The sequence below is a fragment of the Oreochromis niloticus genome, linkage group LG14, assembly GCF_001858045.2.
Source record: "Oreochromis niloticus isolate F11D_XX linkage group LG14, O_niloticus_UMD_NMBU, whole genome shotgun sequence".
NCBI classification, from domain to species: domain Eukaryota; kingdom Metazoa; phylum Chordata; class Actinopteri; order Cichliformes; family Cichlidae; genus Oreochromis; species Oreochromis niloticus.
Window position 1 is genome coordinate 31,761,753 of NC_031979.2, and position 20,221 is coordinate 31,781,973.

A 20,221-nucleotide genomic window follows, 5' to 3' on the forward strand; every position below is an offset into this window, starting at 1 on the left:
AGAGCTACTATTATTTGTTTTTAATTTAATGCTTTAGGAAAACTCTGCTTGTTTTAACAGAAAATTGTAGTTTGCAACAGTTTAAAAAAAGGACTCAATACGACATTAAATCATGTCGATTGTCTTAAGTACACATTATTATTTGCTACATGGGCACTTTAAAAGTACATACAGTCTTGTGTGTGGCATGGCCCAGTGACCTTTACTTTCTCCCACAAGACAGTCGGTTGCAACAGTAAGCAGTTTCCTTTGGTTAGAAGCTGTAGGTGGGGATTAATGCTTTCACACTGGCTGATCAGACATTGCCCGAGCCTCCAGAAGTCACCAGGGGAAGGTCTTCCAGCAAAAGAAACCCAAACTTATCCCATCAAGCAGAACACACCCAGTGTTAATGTCTTGTTTATCTTTCTCCAAGAGACTGTAGCACCATGTTAGATCAGGCTTGAGACATAAAGGCTGAAAATTGAATGTTTTGTTACAGCTTACATGTATGTGCACTGTATGCATGGGAAAGAGACAAACTTTACTGAGCTTTAGTGGCAGTAGGGTGTGTCCAAGACATTAATCTGTCAGCCCAAACTATGAAATACTTGATTGTCACCAAGCAAGTGATTTAAGCAAGCGATTAAATGTTTACAGGAATTTCCAGGTGATTTTGCAAGGATTTGATTTGTCAGAATGTTAACCTTTCCCAAAAATGCCTCTTGCCATGCTGGGACTTGCTTCTGGTCTTACAGGAAATTGAACTGTGGCTTCATTTCTAATGTATTTTAACATTTTTTAAGGGACCATCACACTTCCACCAGCATCTTCCCACACATAGAAACAAAAAAGTAAAGAAATGTAGTAACAGAATTTCCTAACCCTTTCTTATTCTCCCAAACCTCCTGGCATGGTTTTCCCAGTTTGAGCAATAGAGCTTTGTTATCCATGAATCATCTTGCATCAGGGTTCCTGTCACCTGTACTAATCGAAAACAAGCTGCAACAGGATGTATTCATTCCTAGAGGTAGACTCATGCAGTCATTAAAGACAAGAACAGTGATGTGACTTGTGCACATGCTTTCAGTTAAATCCAGTCAAATTGTCTCTATTTAATTTCCTGCCTTCATTGCTGAAATATACGGGAGACCAGAATGAACTTTCCTCCCCTAATGAGCCGAATGCTATTTGCGCTGCATGTTTTGCTAGACACCATGGTACCCTGACGAAGGGAGTGTTTTATCAACATGCTGGTCATGCTTTGTTTCATTCCCGAGACGTTACTGCCAAGACATTATTCAACCAAAAGCTGATTTGGACACAGAACTCCTCCAAGGGTTGATAACGTCTGTTTATAGTCCAAGGTGACAAGAGAGTGAAGGAAGATAATTTCTGTCTGGTTATTTAGCCTGCCTGCCTACCTCCCTGCACACACTGTGCTCATTCCACATTTGGTTATTAGTTAAGTGCTGCTTCTGATTTTAGATACGTGAGTGAAGTTCTTCTATAGCCATGAGTAACATCCTTTTTTCAAACCACATCCTGGCAACTCATTAGCTAAAACTTCTCCTTCTCAGGCAGGAAAAATGCCTTGAAGCTAAGTAGCCTGGTGCCCACCCCACCTTCTCTTATAATGATGATAATGCCAATTTTCCAAGAAAAACAAACAAACCAAGATGAGCTTGAAAATATAAGATATGATATGTATGGTATGGTATATGAAGCTGATTCGGAGAGAACTGTGGGGAAACTGGAGTAGATACAACAGGCAGTGTCCATATCACGACGGCGACTTCCTTTTTAAATGTTTCCTGTAAGACATGCAGGGGGAAAAAACGGCTGATGATCCTCAACAGAGACCCTCTTTCCTCACATCCATTTAGGCACTGTCATGTGACAACTTCACCCAAATCTCACTACAACCCCACCCAAAAAGCACACACACACACACACTGACACAGTCAAGCCTCTGTAGGTGTCTGAGCAGAAATGACTCTCAACACAGACTGAGAGAATATCAAAGCTGCCCCTTCAGAGGATCCATGTGAGTTGGATTTCTCACATGGGAACATGAACCTAAAGCTAAAGAGTAGATCCAGACTTGTTTTTGTCTCTACTAAGACTTGCAGTTTGACATTAACTGTAATGACCCTGATGCAGGCAGTACAACAACCCAAACATTGTTGCTGCTTTGTATGACCTTGGATGATACCACTAGTCCTAAATTACTTGTTTACATTATGGTACCTCTACGTTATGGTAAATGTGAAAACTTGTCAAACTTTCTTTGCATGTTACAGTCTAAGAAGCAGTAGTACTGCTATTGATGCATTATCTTTGCATCAGTGGCACAATAAAATCTCACGTCACACTGCAGTATGCTTTGATGAATGCTCCCATGCAAAATTACCAGAGCAATGCTGAACAGTTTGTATGTGCTGACAAGCAGTGCCGTGTCTGTGTTTTCTCATCCTGCAGCCTGCTGGGAAGGAGAGGTCAAGCTGATTAGATAACTGCTGTGGAGAGGATCCTGCTGGGATCATGTGAGGAGTTTAATCCCTGACACAGTGACTTTGCACCGGTGTTTGACTTTTTTTCTTTTACACAATCCATGAGATTAAGCAGCATGCTTAGAAATTTTCAATAAAATGGCAAGTTGGATCAGTCACTGATACAGAAAGACAAAAGTGTGAAGCAATGTGCAAAATGTATGCTCATAAAAATGTGTGAGGTTTAAATCAGCTTTAAATGTGTGACTTCCTGTATGGCTTCCTACATCACTGTTCTATCTGTGCTGACCTTTGCTTCGTCTATCAAGTGCTGTGAAAACCTGATGGTTAGAGTGCATTAGCTAATTACACAATCTTATACAGTCACACATAGTGACGGATCCGTAACGTGCCGTTGTGTTTTTTGACTGTTAAAATGTTGCTCAGTAAGCATGTGGTCATGTGTTCATGATGACGGCCTTCTGCGTAGATACTTGTTTGTCTTCATAACATCCCAGGTTTTTAATCCTGGCCTTGACTCAGTCACATGGCCTCAAAAGCAGAGATGGGGTATGTGGCGTATAAATAAAGTGCAGTTGACTGACCTTTGAATTCAGGCTATGTCAATAAAGTTAGGGGGCTGTGTGCTGGCTGTTCTCACATGCTGTGCGTGCTCCTCGCTCATGTCTTATCATCGGTGCAGTTGTTCACAGCAAGAGTGAGCATGTGTGAGAAATATTTCACACAGGCTTTGTATTTACACAAATGTGTGAGCGATTATTTGTTATGTTGCCTGGCTGGTAGAAATGTAATCTCATGTTGAAAAAAGACCCCCTGATTCACTGTACAAATTGCACAATTCTGTGGCAGACCTCTGGGTTGTATTATAGTCACTTTGTCCCCTTGTAGATGAGAAAAACAAAATGTTCCAAGATGATGAAATGCAATCTCTATCTAACTTTAAAAAAAGCCTAAATGGCATTCGTTGAACTCCTGTTGATCCTCTTTCAGTGTTTAAACATTGATCATTATGGCACACACAAGCTTCGATGTTCTTAATGCTTCTTAATACAACACTTCCTTGTATTTCTTTTACAAGTTGTTTGCTGAAAAATTTTAAGGGTATGTTTTTGTCAGTTAGCAACAAAAACACTTCTTCTTTTTCCCGATCTCCAAAAGACTTTCTACTTCCACAATTGAACAACTTTGCGTGCAAGACTAATCCTCGAAACATTTTTAGCAACTAGACAGTCAAAGGTTTTGTTCTGTTTTGTTTGGTGCAGGATGCTACAACAGTTTTGAACTTTGTAGCCACCACTGGAACTGGAAGTCTGGTGTCACAGCAGTTAAATGCAAATAAGCATGTAATGTGCCAGTAACATATTTATATATTCCTGAGCTGCCACGTTTAACAATACAAACCACAGAAATTTTAGCATTAAGAGCATGTTGTTCATTCAAATGACAAAAAGTTTCAGATGCAATCATTTGTTTTAGGTATTACATAACTTTTATTCATTGCTGTGGCATGAGTGCAGCATGAGGAACTCAGTCAGTGCATTTATGGTCATTAAAGACATCGAGTCCAAACATGAAATACCAGCCAAACACAACAGGGCACTTATATGATCTATCTGTACATGTTTTTAAAAAGCCCTGCACATTTATAGCTTGATATACCTTTATGTTAATTAAATAGATAACAGTCTAAAGTTAGCACCACAACTTACCACAGAAATGTACAAACGCACAAGCATATGAAGCAGTCAGCTTCATAACTGTCCTGCTGTTCAGTGATCACTTTCCCTTAAATGTCATAGGCAACTTTAATTGTGCTTTACATAATTACATTTCACTCCACAGGAAATGAAAATTAGAAAGTAGTAATATTAAAACCACAGTTGTGAAAAAGTTCATATGTTAATACTGCAAAACAGAGGCTGTGAAGACCAGATCCGGACATTTGAAACCTAAAACAGATAAAGCGCTCAAAAAAAAAAAAAAAAAAAAATCAGATCTGTCTTTTTTTAATGGATGGATGAGTTTTATCTTTTCCACTGGACGTAGTGACCCCATTGTCACACTGAAGACTCACCGTGAAAGACTTTAGCTTTTAGATGACTTAGGCTACACTGCAGATTGGTGGTGGATTCTGATTGCAGAGCCTCAGAGAACTTGCTCTCATAGTTAATGGTGGCCTGAGACTTCCTCTTGAAGCTATTCTGAATGGTCTCTGAGGTGAAGTAGTAAACAATGGGATCAAAGCAGCAGTTGGATACAGCAATGCAGAGGGCTACTGGATAGATGGTTCGAACCACCGACTCCTCATAACAGCCTCCTAAAATTTTAGTACGGACTAGAGCATAGAAAACCAGGTTTACATTGTAGGGGATAAAACAGAAACAGAAAATGGTAAGGTGCACGATTATCATACGCAGGATCTTTTTCTTGTTCAAGTTCCCACCACGGCTGATAGTTTGGGGACGGCGCAGAGTCTGTAACACCATGATGGAGCAACATACGTTGAGTAGCAGGGGGATGAGGAAGCCTACTGTCTCTATGAAAATCACCACTTTAGAGAGGGATGCTTTCCACTGCTTGGATGAGAAATTCTCAAAGCAGAAAGTGGCATTTCCTTTTTCGTTTGAGGTGGTATCCAACAAGAATCCTGTGGGGATACTGCCTGAAAGCACCAGCACCCATACAGCAATACATACTATTTTAGCATTGCGCTTGGTCCTGAGCGTCCTCGAGCGAAAGGGGTGCACAATGGCCAAAAACCTGTCCACACTAATGCAGGTGAGGAAGAGAATACTGCCATACATGTTGGTGTAGAAAAGTGACACAGACAGTTTACAGAGAATCCCTCCAAAAGGCCAGTTCTGGTTGATGAAATAGAAGACCCGTAGCGGCAGGGTGAAGACAAACAGAAGGTCAGACAATACCAAGTTCATCATGTAGGTTGTGGTCTCATTTCTCATTTTCAGAGAGCAGGAGAATATATAGATGGCCACAACGTTGGTGATAAGTCCAACAACAAATACAATACTGAAGACCGTACTGTACAGTGGATATTTGAACCCATCATTCTTGACGCATGAGTTGGATATTGAAGAGTTGTTGTACATTATCATTATCAATTTTAAGATTGCAGGGATGGGAAGTGTTTGTCATGCAATAGCTCTTCAGGGAAAGGTATTTCCAGCACGATCAACTGACCATGAATGAATTATAAAGAAGAGAACAATTCAGTACTGAGAGATACTCGATCCATTAGAGCAACTTTTTTTTTTGTTGTTGTTCAACAGAGCGGTGCATATTGCTGCATGTTTCCCTCCCTTTTCTGGATGTTATTTCGGGGGTTACCTCAGTTGAAAAGACCCCTCCCAGAGGACAGAGATCCAGGCTGGAGTGTCTTCCCCTCCCCCTGCCCTGTCTCTCGGCCAGACTGCACCCCACAAGTTAGAGGGTTAGCTTTACTTACTCAGATAAATCAGTCACATGAATTTGCCACCTTTTCGCTCTCAAGGTCCCAAATAATCACGAGCTGCTCAATCCACAAAGAGAGAAATGGGAAATCCACATTCAGGTCCATTAGAGAAGTGACCTCATGGCAGGATTCTTGTTCTTTGTCAAAACCCAGCCTTGTGGTTTTGTTCTTCTCAGCTCCAAAGCAGCAAAGTCGTCATAAGCTTTCCATCTCCCACATGGTCATGACCACAAATGACCATGGTTGTTTCCAAGCAGAGCTCTCAGTGTGACAATTCAATGTGTTTTTGTCTTCTGTCTGCCCTCAGTTTCTCTTTCCTTTCCCTTCTTTGTTTTACTAACCTAGTTGCTCAACCAGTATCTCTCTCACTCCTCTTTATACAGCCTCGGGGTCTTTTGCGCACCACTCATCACACCACTCAGGCTCGACTACTCCTTTGTACCCGGCAGTTTTTTGCAGTTTGGGTAGAAGAGAGAGAAGCTGTAGTAACTCCTCCCACTGCCTCTGGTCCTCCTACTCCTTTGTCTGCTTTACAGTCAATCACACAAACAGAAGTGCATTGAGAGGAAACTTAATTTAAAAAAATGAGCTCATAGTGACTCTGAAATATTGTCACAGATCTACAGATCTTGAAACACGGATCACTGAAATACATTTAAAATAAAACGTTCAAGTTTTTCAGTAAATTTTAAGCTTGTAATTGCTGAATAATTTGGTTTGTTTGTTTTTTTTAAAAGCACTTAAAAATGTTCATTTATTGAGACAAGAAAAATAGGTAAAATTATTTGCTTTCTACATATGGTTTACATCAGGGGTGCCCAATCCCAGTCCTCGAGAGCTACTGCCCTGCAGCTTTTAGATGCGTCCTTGTTCCAGCACACCTGAATCAAATGAATGGCTCGTTATCAGGCCTTTGCCAGACTTGATGGCATACCGAATTGGTAATCCAACTATTTGATTCAGCTGTGTTGGAGTAGGGATGCATCTAAAAGCTGCAGGACAGTAGCTCTCGAGGACTGGGCACCCCTGGTTTACATGTTTGGATAATAAAATATATCACGCTGTACAACATAGGCAACAACATGTCTACGGCTAAAAATACTGCACTTCACCTCCTCTCATCACTACCTACTTTGAAATTGAGTTGGGAAGTTGGAAACACTTTTTTTTTTTAGCTTAATAAGAGCTATTACTTTTGTTATTGTAACACTTTTTACTGCTAATATACTTTTCCATTTTAAAAAGGCTTGTTGATTTTATTATTTTTCCCCTCATTAGTTAAGCTGTTAATAACAGCAGGAGGCCAAAAGTGCCTGAGAAGTTCTCTGAAACCCCACAGGGTCTCCACTGGTCTGACAGAAAGTACGGGAAAATTCAGCTGTCTTCTTCTTGTTTGTGACGACCTGTGAGGGCAGCTAAAGCTTCTGCTGAAGAACCGCATTTTATTTACAAAAGGACATTAGTAATGAGAAAGAACAGAAAGCTCTCTTTCTGTCCAGTAGGGTTTTTTCCTCCTGCCCTTGTCACTCCATGGACACAACTTTCTCTTCTTGGGGCATTGTGGCTATCCTTTTGCAGGAACTCTCTCCTTGGCAGTCAGTAAAAAACGTTGGGGTATGTGTTGTGAATGAAGTAGCTTAGTAGGGGGGAATGTGCAGTTTAGAACTAGTCTCGGGCAACTTAAAAGCGTTCTCAGCCCCTTGATCAGGCCTGTGGTGAGCAAATGCTATATTTGTGTTGGCTGCTACTGTGTCAAATAGGAAACAGAGTACCTGGTTAGTTTTCCTGGCAGTAAACAAATGCTTGTCTGTGAGATCAAGCAACTGTTTTTCTGCCAGATGTACATTTTGTAATTCAAAACACTTAGGCAAAGATAAGAGAACCTACTTCGCTCGTTACTGTTTACCATAACATTTTCCTGATATTACTGACATAAACATGACCCTGAACCCTAAGATGGTTAATTTAGACTCGAGAGCTACCAAAAATAGTCCAACAAGAGGTTGTTTTATGGCTCAGCGTGCGTCTCTTTGTCAGCCTACCACAAAGCAAACATGATCAAGGCTAGAAAGCAATGTGCAAGAAAATAGAAAAACCTGTACTATTGTCTTTCCCTCGCAAAGTTGTTCCATGGAGCACATAAAAACAAGCTGTTCACATGCAAGCATGTGGTCACTAAACAAAAACATGCGCCTGAAATCCCTGGACTGTTAAATTTCTCACAATGCCTGGAAATTGTCTGGCACCCCCAAGGCCAAGTCTTCGAATAAAAGCAGTGTTTTATGACACGTGTTGTTGTATAATGTGGTCAGCAGCAGCAATGACAACCTCATGCTGTAAAAAGAAAACAACAAAAATAACCAACCTGAATTTATTTTTTAACTCTCTATCACATCAAGTCACAAACCTAAAGTCTGTGTGAATCAAAAGATGGAGACTAGGGCTTACTTCAGTGACATTAAATATGATTAAATTGCTGTATCATTTTAGAATACATTGAAAACAATAATCCAAATCAGAAAGCCTGGCTAAGTTTTAATTCAAACTCTTGAAAAAATATCTAAAATAACACATTTTTAAGCCACAAAACTGCCCAAGATGAAAAGAGAGCAGTCCAAAAGAAAATAATGTTTAATGTCTCGGCAAGAGCACATTCTGATGAGTGGCTAGTCTGAGAGTCAAACGGCTTTCATTTAATTGTGTTCCACTCTCTCTCTGGAAACAGTGACTTTACAAACGCTGTGATGCCATCTACAAGTATGCTAAACCACAGCAGAGCTGTATTCAATATACACAATCCACTGAGGCATCCCAGCACAACAAACCTGAACAAGTACACAATCATTCTGTTACATTAAAAACATATTTTTAAACTGTTTTAAAACCTTTTTAAAAACCTTTTTCCAAGACAAATGCCTTATCAGCCTAAGTGGATAATCAAAACATGCCCAGAAAGAAATTTCCCCACTGCCTGCATGATGTAAGTGAAATATATGGTAATTACAACTTCATTATCATAATCTTCATCTTTTTGGGAAATTTCTTTTCTTCCTACGTATGCTGAACCAGCTTTGACATTTGAATATACACTTTGCAGTAGGTCTGTGGCAGAATGAAGGGCAGCATGCTCCCCCACGCAGCCTTATCAGCTAAAGCTTTCGTCTACTTTGTAAAACAAGTACTTCCCACCCAGCTACCCCTTTCCCTCACTGAAACTTACAGTGGCCTGTACTGTACTGAAAAAATTAAGTCATTGTAACTCGTGTCTTTTTTTAAACTTAGCAGTCTTTCTAGTGCTAAATTTATAATCTTATCTCAAACCGTCAAGGTTTATACATATACAAAATGCAGCAGAATATGAAGTGACAGTGAACAACTTGCATGTAAAAGTGCTTGAGGCTTGATTGTTACAGCTCTTCATTAACCGCTACATGCTGAATCTAGGACAGTGTCACATGCAATCACTGTATGTCCTAAATGTAACTTAAGTGTTGCATGCAAGAAAACTGCAAGTACATGAACTCAAAAGCTTCAAAAACCAGTATTACTGGGACCCTGACATTGTATGAACTTAGTAACACTCTCCCCAGTACACAGAGATTTTTTTTGCCATTTTCATTTTTCTGTGTTTTTATTCATTTGCAAGCCACATAGCCTTCTCCCATCATTGGGAGGAAGCTGATAAAACCACAGCGTTTAATTTTGGCTCATGGGTAAAAAAAACCCCAAAAACTCTACTGCAAGCTTGAATAGAACAAGCTATTTTGCATGGCTGAATAGCTATGCAGAGTGGTGTTTGGGTTGTTTCTAGGGCAAAGGCATGCCTGCATTTCTTTCTCTCTTTTTTTAAAAAACAGGTTTCACAGATACTAAGTCACGAGACTTATCAGAAAGTGCTAGCATTCTGCTGCAGCAAGGATTTGATGTACAAAAAGTGTGTGATTTTATAACTGTGATGTACACAAAGCGGGTAGATGAACCAACCGCAAAAGAGCCACAAACTGATATTGAAAGAAGCCCTGTGACATTAAACAGCAAACAAGTTAAAGAGCTCTGTCAAACCAACAGCTTATTCCATTTACAAAATACATCACTGGAGAAACTGCTTTATTTTTAGCTCCAAGTAGACTATAAGAGGAAAAGTAAACAAACTGTAGATTACCCTTTACTTTGAACTACTGAAAGTAAGTAGTGGAAATGATGGTGCAGGCATCTACTAAAGCACAATTATGAGGTCCTTCACTTTTTGCTTTTATATAAATCTTTTCTTTCTTCACTTCATTCCATGTGGTATTCATCTAATCAGAGGGTCATATTATGCCAAAATAATTCAGAAATTCAAATGGCATTTAGCCTCAGTAAAGGAAGATTTGTACATGGCAGAGGGCCAGTTACGGTTAGCTGTTGCACGTCCTTCCTCATTCTTTGCAAAACCACGTTGAGTAATTGTACATGATGTACACATGTTCTTTGGGAGGTATAAGGTTAATTCAACACAAATACACACACGAAAAAAGAAAAGTACCTTTTAGTAATTCCACAATTTAAATGTTATGGATGGAACCTATGAGATATTGGAATTTCCCTGAGTGGTTTGGCAGCAGGATCGTGACTATCACAGTGATTCTCAAAGCCGCGTGGACATAAATTGATCATTTGTTCTGGGAGTGGCCACCAGGTGGGATCAAGTAACTGTGAACTGGAATCTCTTCCTTTCATCATAACCTGTCCTCAAACACACTTTCTGTCAGGCAGAGTTGTGTCAAAGTAAAAGAATCAACAAATTCTATTACACTTGATTATATCAACTTGTATGGCATCTTAATTTTGACCACATCCTGTTGTTCTGTGGAAGGTATATGAAATCTCACTTGATGATATGATACTAAAGATGTACCTTCAGGAAACACGCAGACACACATGTGATGTTAGACTCTCAATCTTGCAGGAAGAAGTGAAAAAGAGCCTGTTCCGCTTCTTGATGGAAATGAAGAGCCAAACTGCACTGCATGTGCGTGTCTTAAAATTCTGATATCATACCTACCACTTACTGGTTAATGGCACCTGCAATGTTACAGGTTGTTTTTTTTAAATTCGTGACTTTCATTTCCATACATTTCACTCTCACCCCAAAAAAACCAAAGAAACAAACAAACAAAAAAAGAACACCACTTCATGTCAAATGTTTCTAAAGCAATTGCACGGTAATGACATGACAAGAGCTTTTTAAGAACACCCTCAACAACTTATGTTGTTATTTGTTTTAATATACTTTTGTAATTGCCATTTTCCTATATTCCCATTAGTGCCAAAGTCAGCAGGTTGCAGCTTGCTTTCCATACAAATTAAAAACATTACCAAAAAGTTCCAAAAGAGAAAAAAACCACAAACAAACAAACAAAAATTCCAATCAGCTTGTTTAAGTGATGACATTTAGTTACATCCATTTAAGCAGATTTGGGAATTCCTGATCTAATTATCTGGTAACTGCATTTAAAGACCATGAGGTCCTTTATGAGACTTGAGCTCCAACAAAGTGAGTTGGCACAACTATATACTATCCAGGGATGCATATTAAAAAAAGCAAAAATTTTGTAAAAAGGGAACAGAAGCTTGCTGCCAATATGTTAAGAATAGCAATAATTACAAAAACAAAACACAATTAACAAAAAAAAATCTGTAAACATACAATGAAATGCAGCTGTAAAAAATCAGCTGCATCTACTGTACAGTGTACATAAGACTCAACACATTTGTGAAAGTCAAACTTTGTTTCCAGCTGCATAGAGAGGGTTAGTCTGAACAACTGTACAAGTACACATGCAATAGCATGCTATCTTTGCCAAATGTGTAACTCACTGCTCCTTTTCCTATCAGTCAGCATATGGTGGGAAAAACAACTTTCTACAGCAAAAAAGTGCAAGTTAGTGAACACAAATGTCAGACCACAAGTTTGGATGGTATATGAAGAACTGAAGAATAACTCAAACTTAAAAAAAAGTGGCAAAATATGTTATGCAATCATAACAAATATAATCATTAAGCAGATAAAAACAAAAACAAATGGGGGGAAACGGGTTATAGTTTTACATGTGTTTCCCTCATAAAATGCCTCCAAATCCAGAAAGTTTTAGAATGAAGGCTTCAAAGAAAAGCAGCACAATGTGAAGAGTTCATTTATAGCTGACTTGCTTAATTTTTAGATCCTGTCTATGCTGATCGCAGATAACTTACGACACACTGATTGCATTAGGAACTGTTAAAACGGCAGCATGATAAAAACGATTCAAATACCAAATCAAACAATTCTATCACAACAGATTACGTTTCGTATGTTCAGCATTTTCAGGTATCCAGTCCAAGCTGATTACTGTGACATATCCATGTACTGGCTGTCTTGGTAAACAGGCGACCACTGTGGCACATCCTTTTATTCAGCCTCAGCATTGTGTGGTTGTTACAGGACTAGTGGCATAAACCAGTATTTATGTTCCAACCAACCACCGTGTTTGGGCTAGCTTCAGAATGGTAACAAAGAAGAATCACTTGGTGAGTGCGGCCTTAAACCATTTACCTCTCAAGTATTTACATCCTTAGTGCCACGTGTTTGAGGCGCTGATCTGCTGGGTGTTTACTTTGGTCTAGGATGGACTCTCGTCACTGAGATTAAACCTTAATGTGCTGAATCCATCACAACAGGGGCCCAGTAGTCAGTTTTTGAAGGCCCCATAGCGACTGGCTTTACTAATGAAGTTCTTGAGCAGGTCGTGATCCATGTCTGCAAAAGCCTGGGTCTGCGTGACAGCCGTTAGGTGGTTGACACAAAACTTGAAGCAGAACTCCTCCAGGTCCTAAAAATGAAGAGGGCTGTCTGGTCAGTGCTGAGGAGTATAACTGACTAGCTACTGTGCACACCTCCACCACCATAGTGCTTTGACTATGTGTCAGAGGCTATAAGCTTACCCGCGCCTCATACTTGACAGCAGCAGAGAGCAAAGTGATGGCGTTTTCTTCAGAAATGCCTCTCTTGATCGTTTCCTGGCACAGCCTCTTCAGTCTCGTTTCTCGGTAGAACGTGGCCAAGTCAAGCAACCCTGTACACACAAAAACAAAAACACACGTGATCATGTTCAGGATTTCTGCACTGACTTGTTGCAGTATTTCCTGGGCTGTAAAGAACTGGTCTGATCCAGGTCTATCCTTACCAATAGCATCCTCTGGTGGCAGGTTTATAGTGTCAGTGTAGAGATACTCCAAGAAGGCTCTGTACACCAAGTATGAGAACTGATGAATTTCTATAGCATCCTGGTCAGTTTCATTCAGCAGTGTTCGGAAATGCTCACACCTGGGGAGAAAGACAGCAGAAGACTTGTGACAAAAGCACGTTTAACTAAAACTAACAACTAAATTAATTGGCAATCACACTTTATCATGTGGAGGTGACAAAATATAGTCTTATGCCATCAGGAAACTGCATTACCAAATTAAAAAGGAAATTAGCAAGAAACTTTAAAAAAAAAGGAGGTTTAAAAAAAAAAAAACAGATTCTTTTTGACTATGCCTACTAATACAGGCCAAGTGCAATATCTTTTATTCCTTATGAGCTCCTACATTAATTACCACTAATGACCATTTATCTTTTTCTTTGTTTTTTTTGCTTCAATTTTCTCCACACTGCTAATCTCTGATGGCTCAAAACAGTGCCTCTACCATTGCTTCTCAGGACACGGTTGAACAAACAACTGAGTCTTCACTCTCTGATGCATCTTAAACATATCATTTGCATGTGATCTTGCGCAAGCAGACAGTTTCCACTGTTGCATATTCGTGTGAGCCAGTGGACTAAGGTTAAAGCTGCAGACAGTCTGGCTCCTTCCTACTGACGGTGCAAAAGAGCAAGGGACTGGAATGCAGATACTCTGTGTTCAAGTGTGGTTATAAAAAGAAACTCGGGAAACAATAGGCCTGTCTTTGCTACCCCGTGAGTTTAACAGGAAGATAAGGAAACACTGTCTAGCATATGAAGTTTGAATATAGGGAAACCAGCACAAATTAAGTATTTGTTATATATATTTACACAGAAAGATGGCCCAGTGTTTTTGCTGCCATGATTAAATTGGTTGTCTGGATTTTATGTTTATATAAACAAAACAATACACCCATGTGACCAAAATGAAAGTGGAGGTTGGAGAAGCAGACTGTCCATTCATATATATATATATACATTTTTTTTTAAATTTTTTTTTAAAAACAGTCATAGTGTGGTGGCCCAACAATAGAGAGCAAGAGCTGCAGACATTGTCTCTGTTCCACAGATCATTATGTGCACTCAAAGATAATGATACACCACATGTTACACCCTTCATGCACCAGCTGCTCAAAATGCCACAAGACTGGATTAGCTTTTCCAGACTTCCATGGTTAATGAGTCTACATTCTCCTTAAAAAAAAGAAAAAGAAAAAAAGAATCACCTAAAGGACTCTGAAAGTTCTTGTTTTCTGTACCTGATTTTCAGCAGAGCTTTGTGAACATGGATGCACTTTCCATCAACCAAGAACTTCAGATCAGAAATATCTGGACTGTCAAACTCCTTCTTCAAAGACTGGGCAACTGTGAGGTAATCATCACCATCTGGCAAAAAATACATAAAATTATTATTATTATTATTATTATTATTATTATTATTATTATTATTATTTATTTTATTTTTGTTAAAGACAAGCATTTGGTTTGGGTTTTTTTTTTTTGCTCTTAAAAACAAACATAAATTTGCTAAACATAAATTTAAACAACTTCTCTTTAAATTTCGGTTGTAAATGTTCACAGCAAAAGACAGTTATATAAGGCATTTATATATAGGGAATGAAAAGATATTTCTCTTCTTTTTCAGTTTTACAAATACTCTCCAGGCTGGCTATTAAACTATGTGACCTTGGCCTGCACTCCTCTCTGTGCAGGTTGATCCTTAATTTCCTGACTGGCAAACCACAGGTGGTACATGTAAACCACAAAGTGTCATCTGCTTCCTCCTCTCCTGTACTTCCTCTACACCTACCACTTTATGGGAACTTGACGAAGTGGCCACAATCATCACCAATTTCGCTAACGAAAAAGCAGTAGTGGACTTGATCTCGAAACAGTGATAACTCTGCTTGACGGTTAGAGATCAACCACCTAAGTGACTGGTGTAGGGAGAAAAACCTTAAGCTGCAAGTCTGTAAGACCAAGGAGCTAATAGTTGACCTCACAAGGAAACAGCTGAAATGGGCGACAGAGATGGATGCCATTAAGACCACCCTTCCCACAAAAATAACGGGGAGAAACTTTTACCGTTAGGCAATCATGTTGGGTAGTATTCTAATGAAAAAAACATTTTATTTTATGTACAGCTGGATAGGTATATAAGTATTTCACTGTTAATTTCTGCATGTTCATCAAATAACTAAAAAGCGTATGGTCCTATAAAACTCTTACCTACTGAGAGGAGGTGCCACGTGACTGCCGGTGTGGCAAAGCAAGCGAACACATCGTCAGTGCTGCTGAAATGTGTGAGATGTGGACTGGCTACAGCCTGACCTCGACACTGACCCCACATCAGAACTTGTCCACTCTGTGTCTTGGCTGCTGACGTGTGACTGGTGTGACATGCAGCCACTTCGACTATCCTATCGAGAAAAATCACAAATCTAGATATACATTTGATCTTAAGACAGAAAAAGGCCCATATGAAAAGTGAACATTTCTCTAATAAAGTTCTTTTACAGTCAACAATCAGTCCCTTACTACTGCGTGGCATTAAACCACAAGTGTAAGAATTTGTAAGAGTTTGAGACGTTTGGTTATTGTAGGGATCTGTGACCTATTATGGTAGAAAAGTACTGCTGGTAATTTACAATGGGAACAAAGTAACAAAGTACTAACCTCTCCTTGTCTGTGTTTATAGGAGTGGGGAGCGCTTGGTTACTCTTATTGCCTGTGCCCAACTGCCCGTATGAGTTGGCTCCCCAAGCATAAACAAATCCCTCATCTGTCAGTGCCAATGTGTGTGCATATCCACAAGCGACCTGTGTTTGAAAAAAAAGAAAGAAAAAAGAGGGTATTTAAGATACATACTAACAGAAATAAGTAATCAAAAACAATGTTTTATAAGTCTCCAAAAGTTGAATCTGTTCATCTGGACGTAGCGTTTTGTGGGAGAAACGTTTCGTCACTCATCCAAGTGACTTCTTCAGTCTCAGCTGAAATGTTTTATAAGATTTATCCCTCTTTAAGCTCTTACCTGTACAATGTTTACACCCTGGAGGGCAGCGATTCGGCATGGTGTCTGCTGGTTTCCATTATTGCCCAAACCTAGCTGTCCATTGCAATTATAGCCCCAACCATAGATCTGGAAACAACGGACAATTTTGGGATATGCACATACCCAATTATCAATAAGTGTGCGGAACATCACAGTACTTTTATTCTTGGGTTTTTGTTGGATTAAATCTGAAATTCAGATTCTGATTTTGTGTGTAAAAACAAATGCAATACTATTTTAGGTCTTCTGAGAGAGACCTAACGTTCATTTTTTAAACTATACTGTCTCCACTCACACTCCAGGACCGTTCTTCAATCTGACATCATTCAGATCAAGTGTAAACACAAATTCATTTCAGACACTGTTAGAAATCAAATTTGTTTTTCGCCGTTTCATCATGGTTAACACGTATAGATGGATGTGACCAGTTACCTCTCCATTGTCCAGTACAGCCATAGAGCAGAGCTGACCACAGGCTATGTTTACCACGACCTTGTTTTGCAGGCAGCTGCTGACCCGACGCGGTGTCGGTTGGTTGGCAGTAGAACCTGAACCAACTTGTCCAGAGTTGTTGTAACCCCACGCGTACACCTGAACACAAAGATGAATGCTCACCATCCAGAAAAATTCTCAGATTAAACAGAAACAAAGCAAGAAGAGGAAAATTTACCTCTCCATCAGTTGTGAGGGCAATAGTGTGGTGGGAGCCACAGGCCACTTCTGTCACTCTCTTGCTGAGGAGATTAGTGGACACCAGGGCAGGGGTCAGCCCATGGTTGGTGGTGCCATTTCCGAGCTGGCTGTAGCCATTGTGGCCCCAGGCATACACTTCTCCATCTACACAGCAACAAGTGCAAGTTTATTGATGTTGTCACAGAAGTTAATATTTTATTAAAAGATAAGAAGCAGTCTATTTCACATGATATACTGCAAAGTTAAGCAGCCCTACTTTCATCAGACATCACAGATATTGATTAAATGCCTGGATTCATGTAATTTAGTGTTGCATTGACTCAATATAAATGAAGTACACAAGAACATATCCATAACTAACTTTTTTGCAACTTCAATTACTGTAAATGGAATTGAGCAAAGATTTTTCCGCATGTAAATAAAAAAACAAAAAAACCCAAACTGACTGGCCTCCCTCAGATGATGTGGAGTTAGTTAATCATTACCACATATTACAGGAAAACAGATACCTTTATGTCGCTTTAATCAAAGTTAAAGGCGCAATCAATTACCCAAATAAATAAGAATGCAATAATCATGTTGAAAGCAACTCTCAGACATTTTCATTTAATATTCCTAACGGCAATTAGTGAAAATTGAATTTGTATTTGAAATTTAACAGTTTGAATGCATTTTTTAATCGTAATTTAAGTATGCATGCAACCACATCTCTAAATTTTGGCCAAGAAGTCCACTTTGAACAAAAAGAATCACACAATCACAAAATATGAATTTTGCATGTTTGGACTCATTTGCTTGTGATCTTACTCCTCTGCTTCCGGAGGACATTTCTCCTTGGTGACACACACAGAAATAAAGGTTTTGGAGCTATATTACCTGCAGTGGCGATAACCACATGTGGCCCCGTTCCATAGCTTAGAGACACAATCTTCTTTCCACACAAGACATCAATCCTGCGTGGCTCAATAGTGCTTTGAAGATCTCCGAGCCCTAAACAGCCGCTACAGTTGGTCCCTAAAGCAAAGACCTGCAGAGAAAAAACATTAAAAAAAATGTTTTTACATCTTTTTTTAAATATATAAAATTACAAATAAGAATTACTCGATCATATTTATTGTGCAATTTTTTTTTATATCACAAAATGGTGAAGTTGTCTTAATCCAATCTGTCTAAGCTGGCAAATTGCAAATTCATCGCTACACCAAAACAAACTAACTACACTTGAAACCAGGCTATAATAATTTGTGAGACTGTCTTTCTAAAATTATGACTGAAAAAAAAAAAAAATCAGCAGCAAGCACGCTCATGCTGGTGCAGCTCAATGTGATGTACGGCATAATTTAAAGTGAAATCCACCAAAATACAATTTAACGGTACAGTTGGCTGTTTCAAAACATCAAACAAATAAGCAAGGGTGGAAAGATTAGGCATGCACTGCACCTTTCCAAAGGCTCAGGCATTAAGCTCATGTGGCTAAAGATAGCCTCATTCTATCTGCTTATCCCTGTGCCTGTGCACCTCATATCAAGCAGAGAGCAAGAGGCCTGGAGCATTTTTATATCCACTTCAAAACAAGAACTACTCAAAAATCAATACAGCAAAATGAATGACATCTGTGCGTGCTGCAGGACAGCTTCATGTAAAGAAGAACAAGGAGGCAACCTTGCTTAAACTCCAAATGTTACCTCATCATTAACTGTGACATAGAGGGCTTCATTTGCGGCACTGCCAAATACACAAGCCTGCCGGATAAGCCGGAGTTCCTCAGGAGGAAGAAGTGCAAACACTGGCCACTTTCCCACGTCCAGCATACTACTCAGCTGTGAAAAAAAGAAAAAACATGGAGAAGAATATGAATCTAACTCACAATGGAATAAAAGAAAGGTTGATTAGATAAACTGAAAAACACAGATAAAAGCAGGAGTATGTTTTCATGTTAAATACTTTGATGGTCTGGTTATTAAACTGGATAATAGGAACTTTCTGCCCTGTATCATGGAATGCATACATATATGTTAAAGAACAGATTATTACATTTCCATCTTTATCATGCCTCGAGTGACCAGCAGCATTCAGATTTAGATGGGCAGACAGATTAAAACGTGTACATCTGTTCAATGACCTTTACTACCACAGAAAGTAAAGTCAAAATTATGTCATCTCTAAAGTCTAACATAATATTTCAAATATAACGGCTTCAATGATTGCACCATTACTCTCTATTATCAAACCACACAGCTGTCTATGGCTGTGTGATAAATGGAAAACTGCAATCAACAGTAAAACCTACTCGTCTGATCCTCTGTGCATCATTATTTGTAAGGCCTATAAAAGGTAATTATCTTGTATTGCTAACAATATATTTCGGTTCCGTTTTTATTCACAAAAACAAACAACCAACCAAACCTGTTTTTATTGCCGCGTCTGACAAATTTACAGTGTTGTTGCATTGTTTTGCATATCAAGTTGCACTTTCCATGAACCCAGACAACACCACCCTAAACACACACATACACCACCATGACCACCAGCTGCTGTTACTGCTGGTAAGATGTCCCACACGTCAAATCAGCAGACACCAAAGAAAACACAAAGCACCGCAAAACTAAGTGTGTTGGTTTTGATATATAAACTTCCAGCAATGAAACTACAACCTGAAGTTAACCCACAAAAACTATCAAGCTAATTAGCGTAAAGAGCGGTGTTGTTGCTGGTACCTCCAAGTGTTGACGTTACCTTCTAGCTAGTGCTTAGTCCGCGAGGTCGTTTTCTGATTAAAAAAAAAAAAAGATACTAAAACATGTCACCCAACATATTTTTCAAATAACTTTGCCGGGGACGTCATGCCGACAAACTGGTGTAGGTCTAGCTTCACGTTAGCTGCTATGGTTGCACTTTGTTGTAGCTAGCTTTAATCGCTACACCACCGCCTAAAAAACATACACACAACACCACACTTCCTGTAGTCACTTGGTGCGTTTACTGAAAATCGGACCTGGGAGCTTCAAGGTTAAATTGGTATTATACAGTAATTAGTGACAGACTGTTTAACATTTAAATGCTTTGTTAAGCAGTTTACAGCTTAACATAGAAAAAATAAAGGTTTCAAATTGCATCATAGTTATATTATCATTATTATTTTTACAATAGAAATACGATCTATTATGCAAGATTAAATAAATCAAATAGTCTTTAATTTGTGAAGTTACATTACTGGTCAATAGACTATAACGACCCAAGACTTTAAGTCGTTTGGGTTATAAGTT

The 20,221-nt window shown here is 39.1% G+C and overlaps 2 protein-coding genes across 3 annotated transcripts; both read right to left on the minus strand.

Annotated features, from left to right (window-relative positions):
- Window positions 1-3,958: 3,958 nt before the first annotated feature.
- Window positions 3,959-6,457, minus strand: lpar6a (lysophosphatidic acid receptor 6a). Its single transcript, XM_005455056.4, has one exon. It carries the CDS (start codon window positions 5,603-5,605, stop codon window positions 4,550-4,552), a length of 1,056 nt encoding a protein of 351 aa, XP_005455113.1. The 5' UTR covers window positions 5,606-6,457; the 3' UTR covers window positions 3,959-4,549.
- A 4,753-nt stretch (window positions 6,458-11,210) lies between these two features.
- Window positions 11,211-19,934, minus strand: rcbtb2 (regulator of chromosome condensation (RCC1) and BTB (POZ) domain containing protein 2). 2 transcript variants are annotated; one of them, XM_005455058.4, is made up of 12 exons: window positions 19,673-19,934; window positions 18,641-18,775; window positions 17,832-17,982; window positions 16,933-17,099; window positions 16,695-16,853; window positions 16,242-16,349; window positions 15,884-16,026; window positions 15,437-15,627; window positions 14,467-14,593; window positions 13,167-13,306; window positions 12,925-13,055; window positions 11,211-12,812 (listed from the first exon to the last, which is right to left on the minus strand). In XM_005455058.4, exons 2-12 carry the CDS (start codon window positions 18,764-18,766, stop codon window positions 12,672-12,674), a joined length of 1,584 nt encoding a protein of 527 aa, XP_005455115.1. In that variant the 5' UTR covers window positions 18,767-18,775; window positions 19,673-19,934; the 3' UTR covers window positions 11,211-12,671. The 2 variants fall into 2 exon arrangements, with proteins under 2 accessions (XP_005455115.1, XP_005455114.1); XM_005455057.4 differs by having other exon boundaries at window positions 19,692-19,933.
- Between the last annotated feature and the right edge of the window lie 287 nt (window positions 19,935-20,221).

What these genes read in the sequence shown, in the direction of transcription:
- rcbtb2 (XM_005455058.4), bottom strand. Translation starts at nt 18,766, where the DNA reads ATGCTGGACGTGGGAAAGTGGCCAGTGTTTGCACTTCTTCCTCCTGAG. An exon ending in CCCTCACAACTGATGGAGAG is followed by an intron (nt 16,854 to 16,932) that starts GTAAATTTTCCT and finishes CTTTGTGTTCAG; the next exon opens with GTGTACGCGTGGGGTTACAA. An exon ending in AGGGTGTAAACATTGTACAG is followed by an intron (nt 16,027 to 16,241) that starts GTAAGAGCTTAA and finishes TTTCAAACACAG; the next exon opens with GTCGCTTGTGGATATGCACA.
- lpar6a (XM_005455056.4), bottom strand. Translation starts at nt 5,605, where the DNA reads ATGATAATGTACAACAACTCTTCAATATCCAACTCATGCGTCAAGAAT.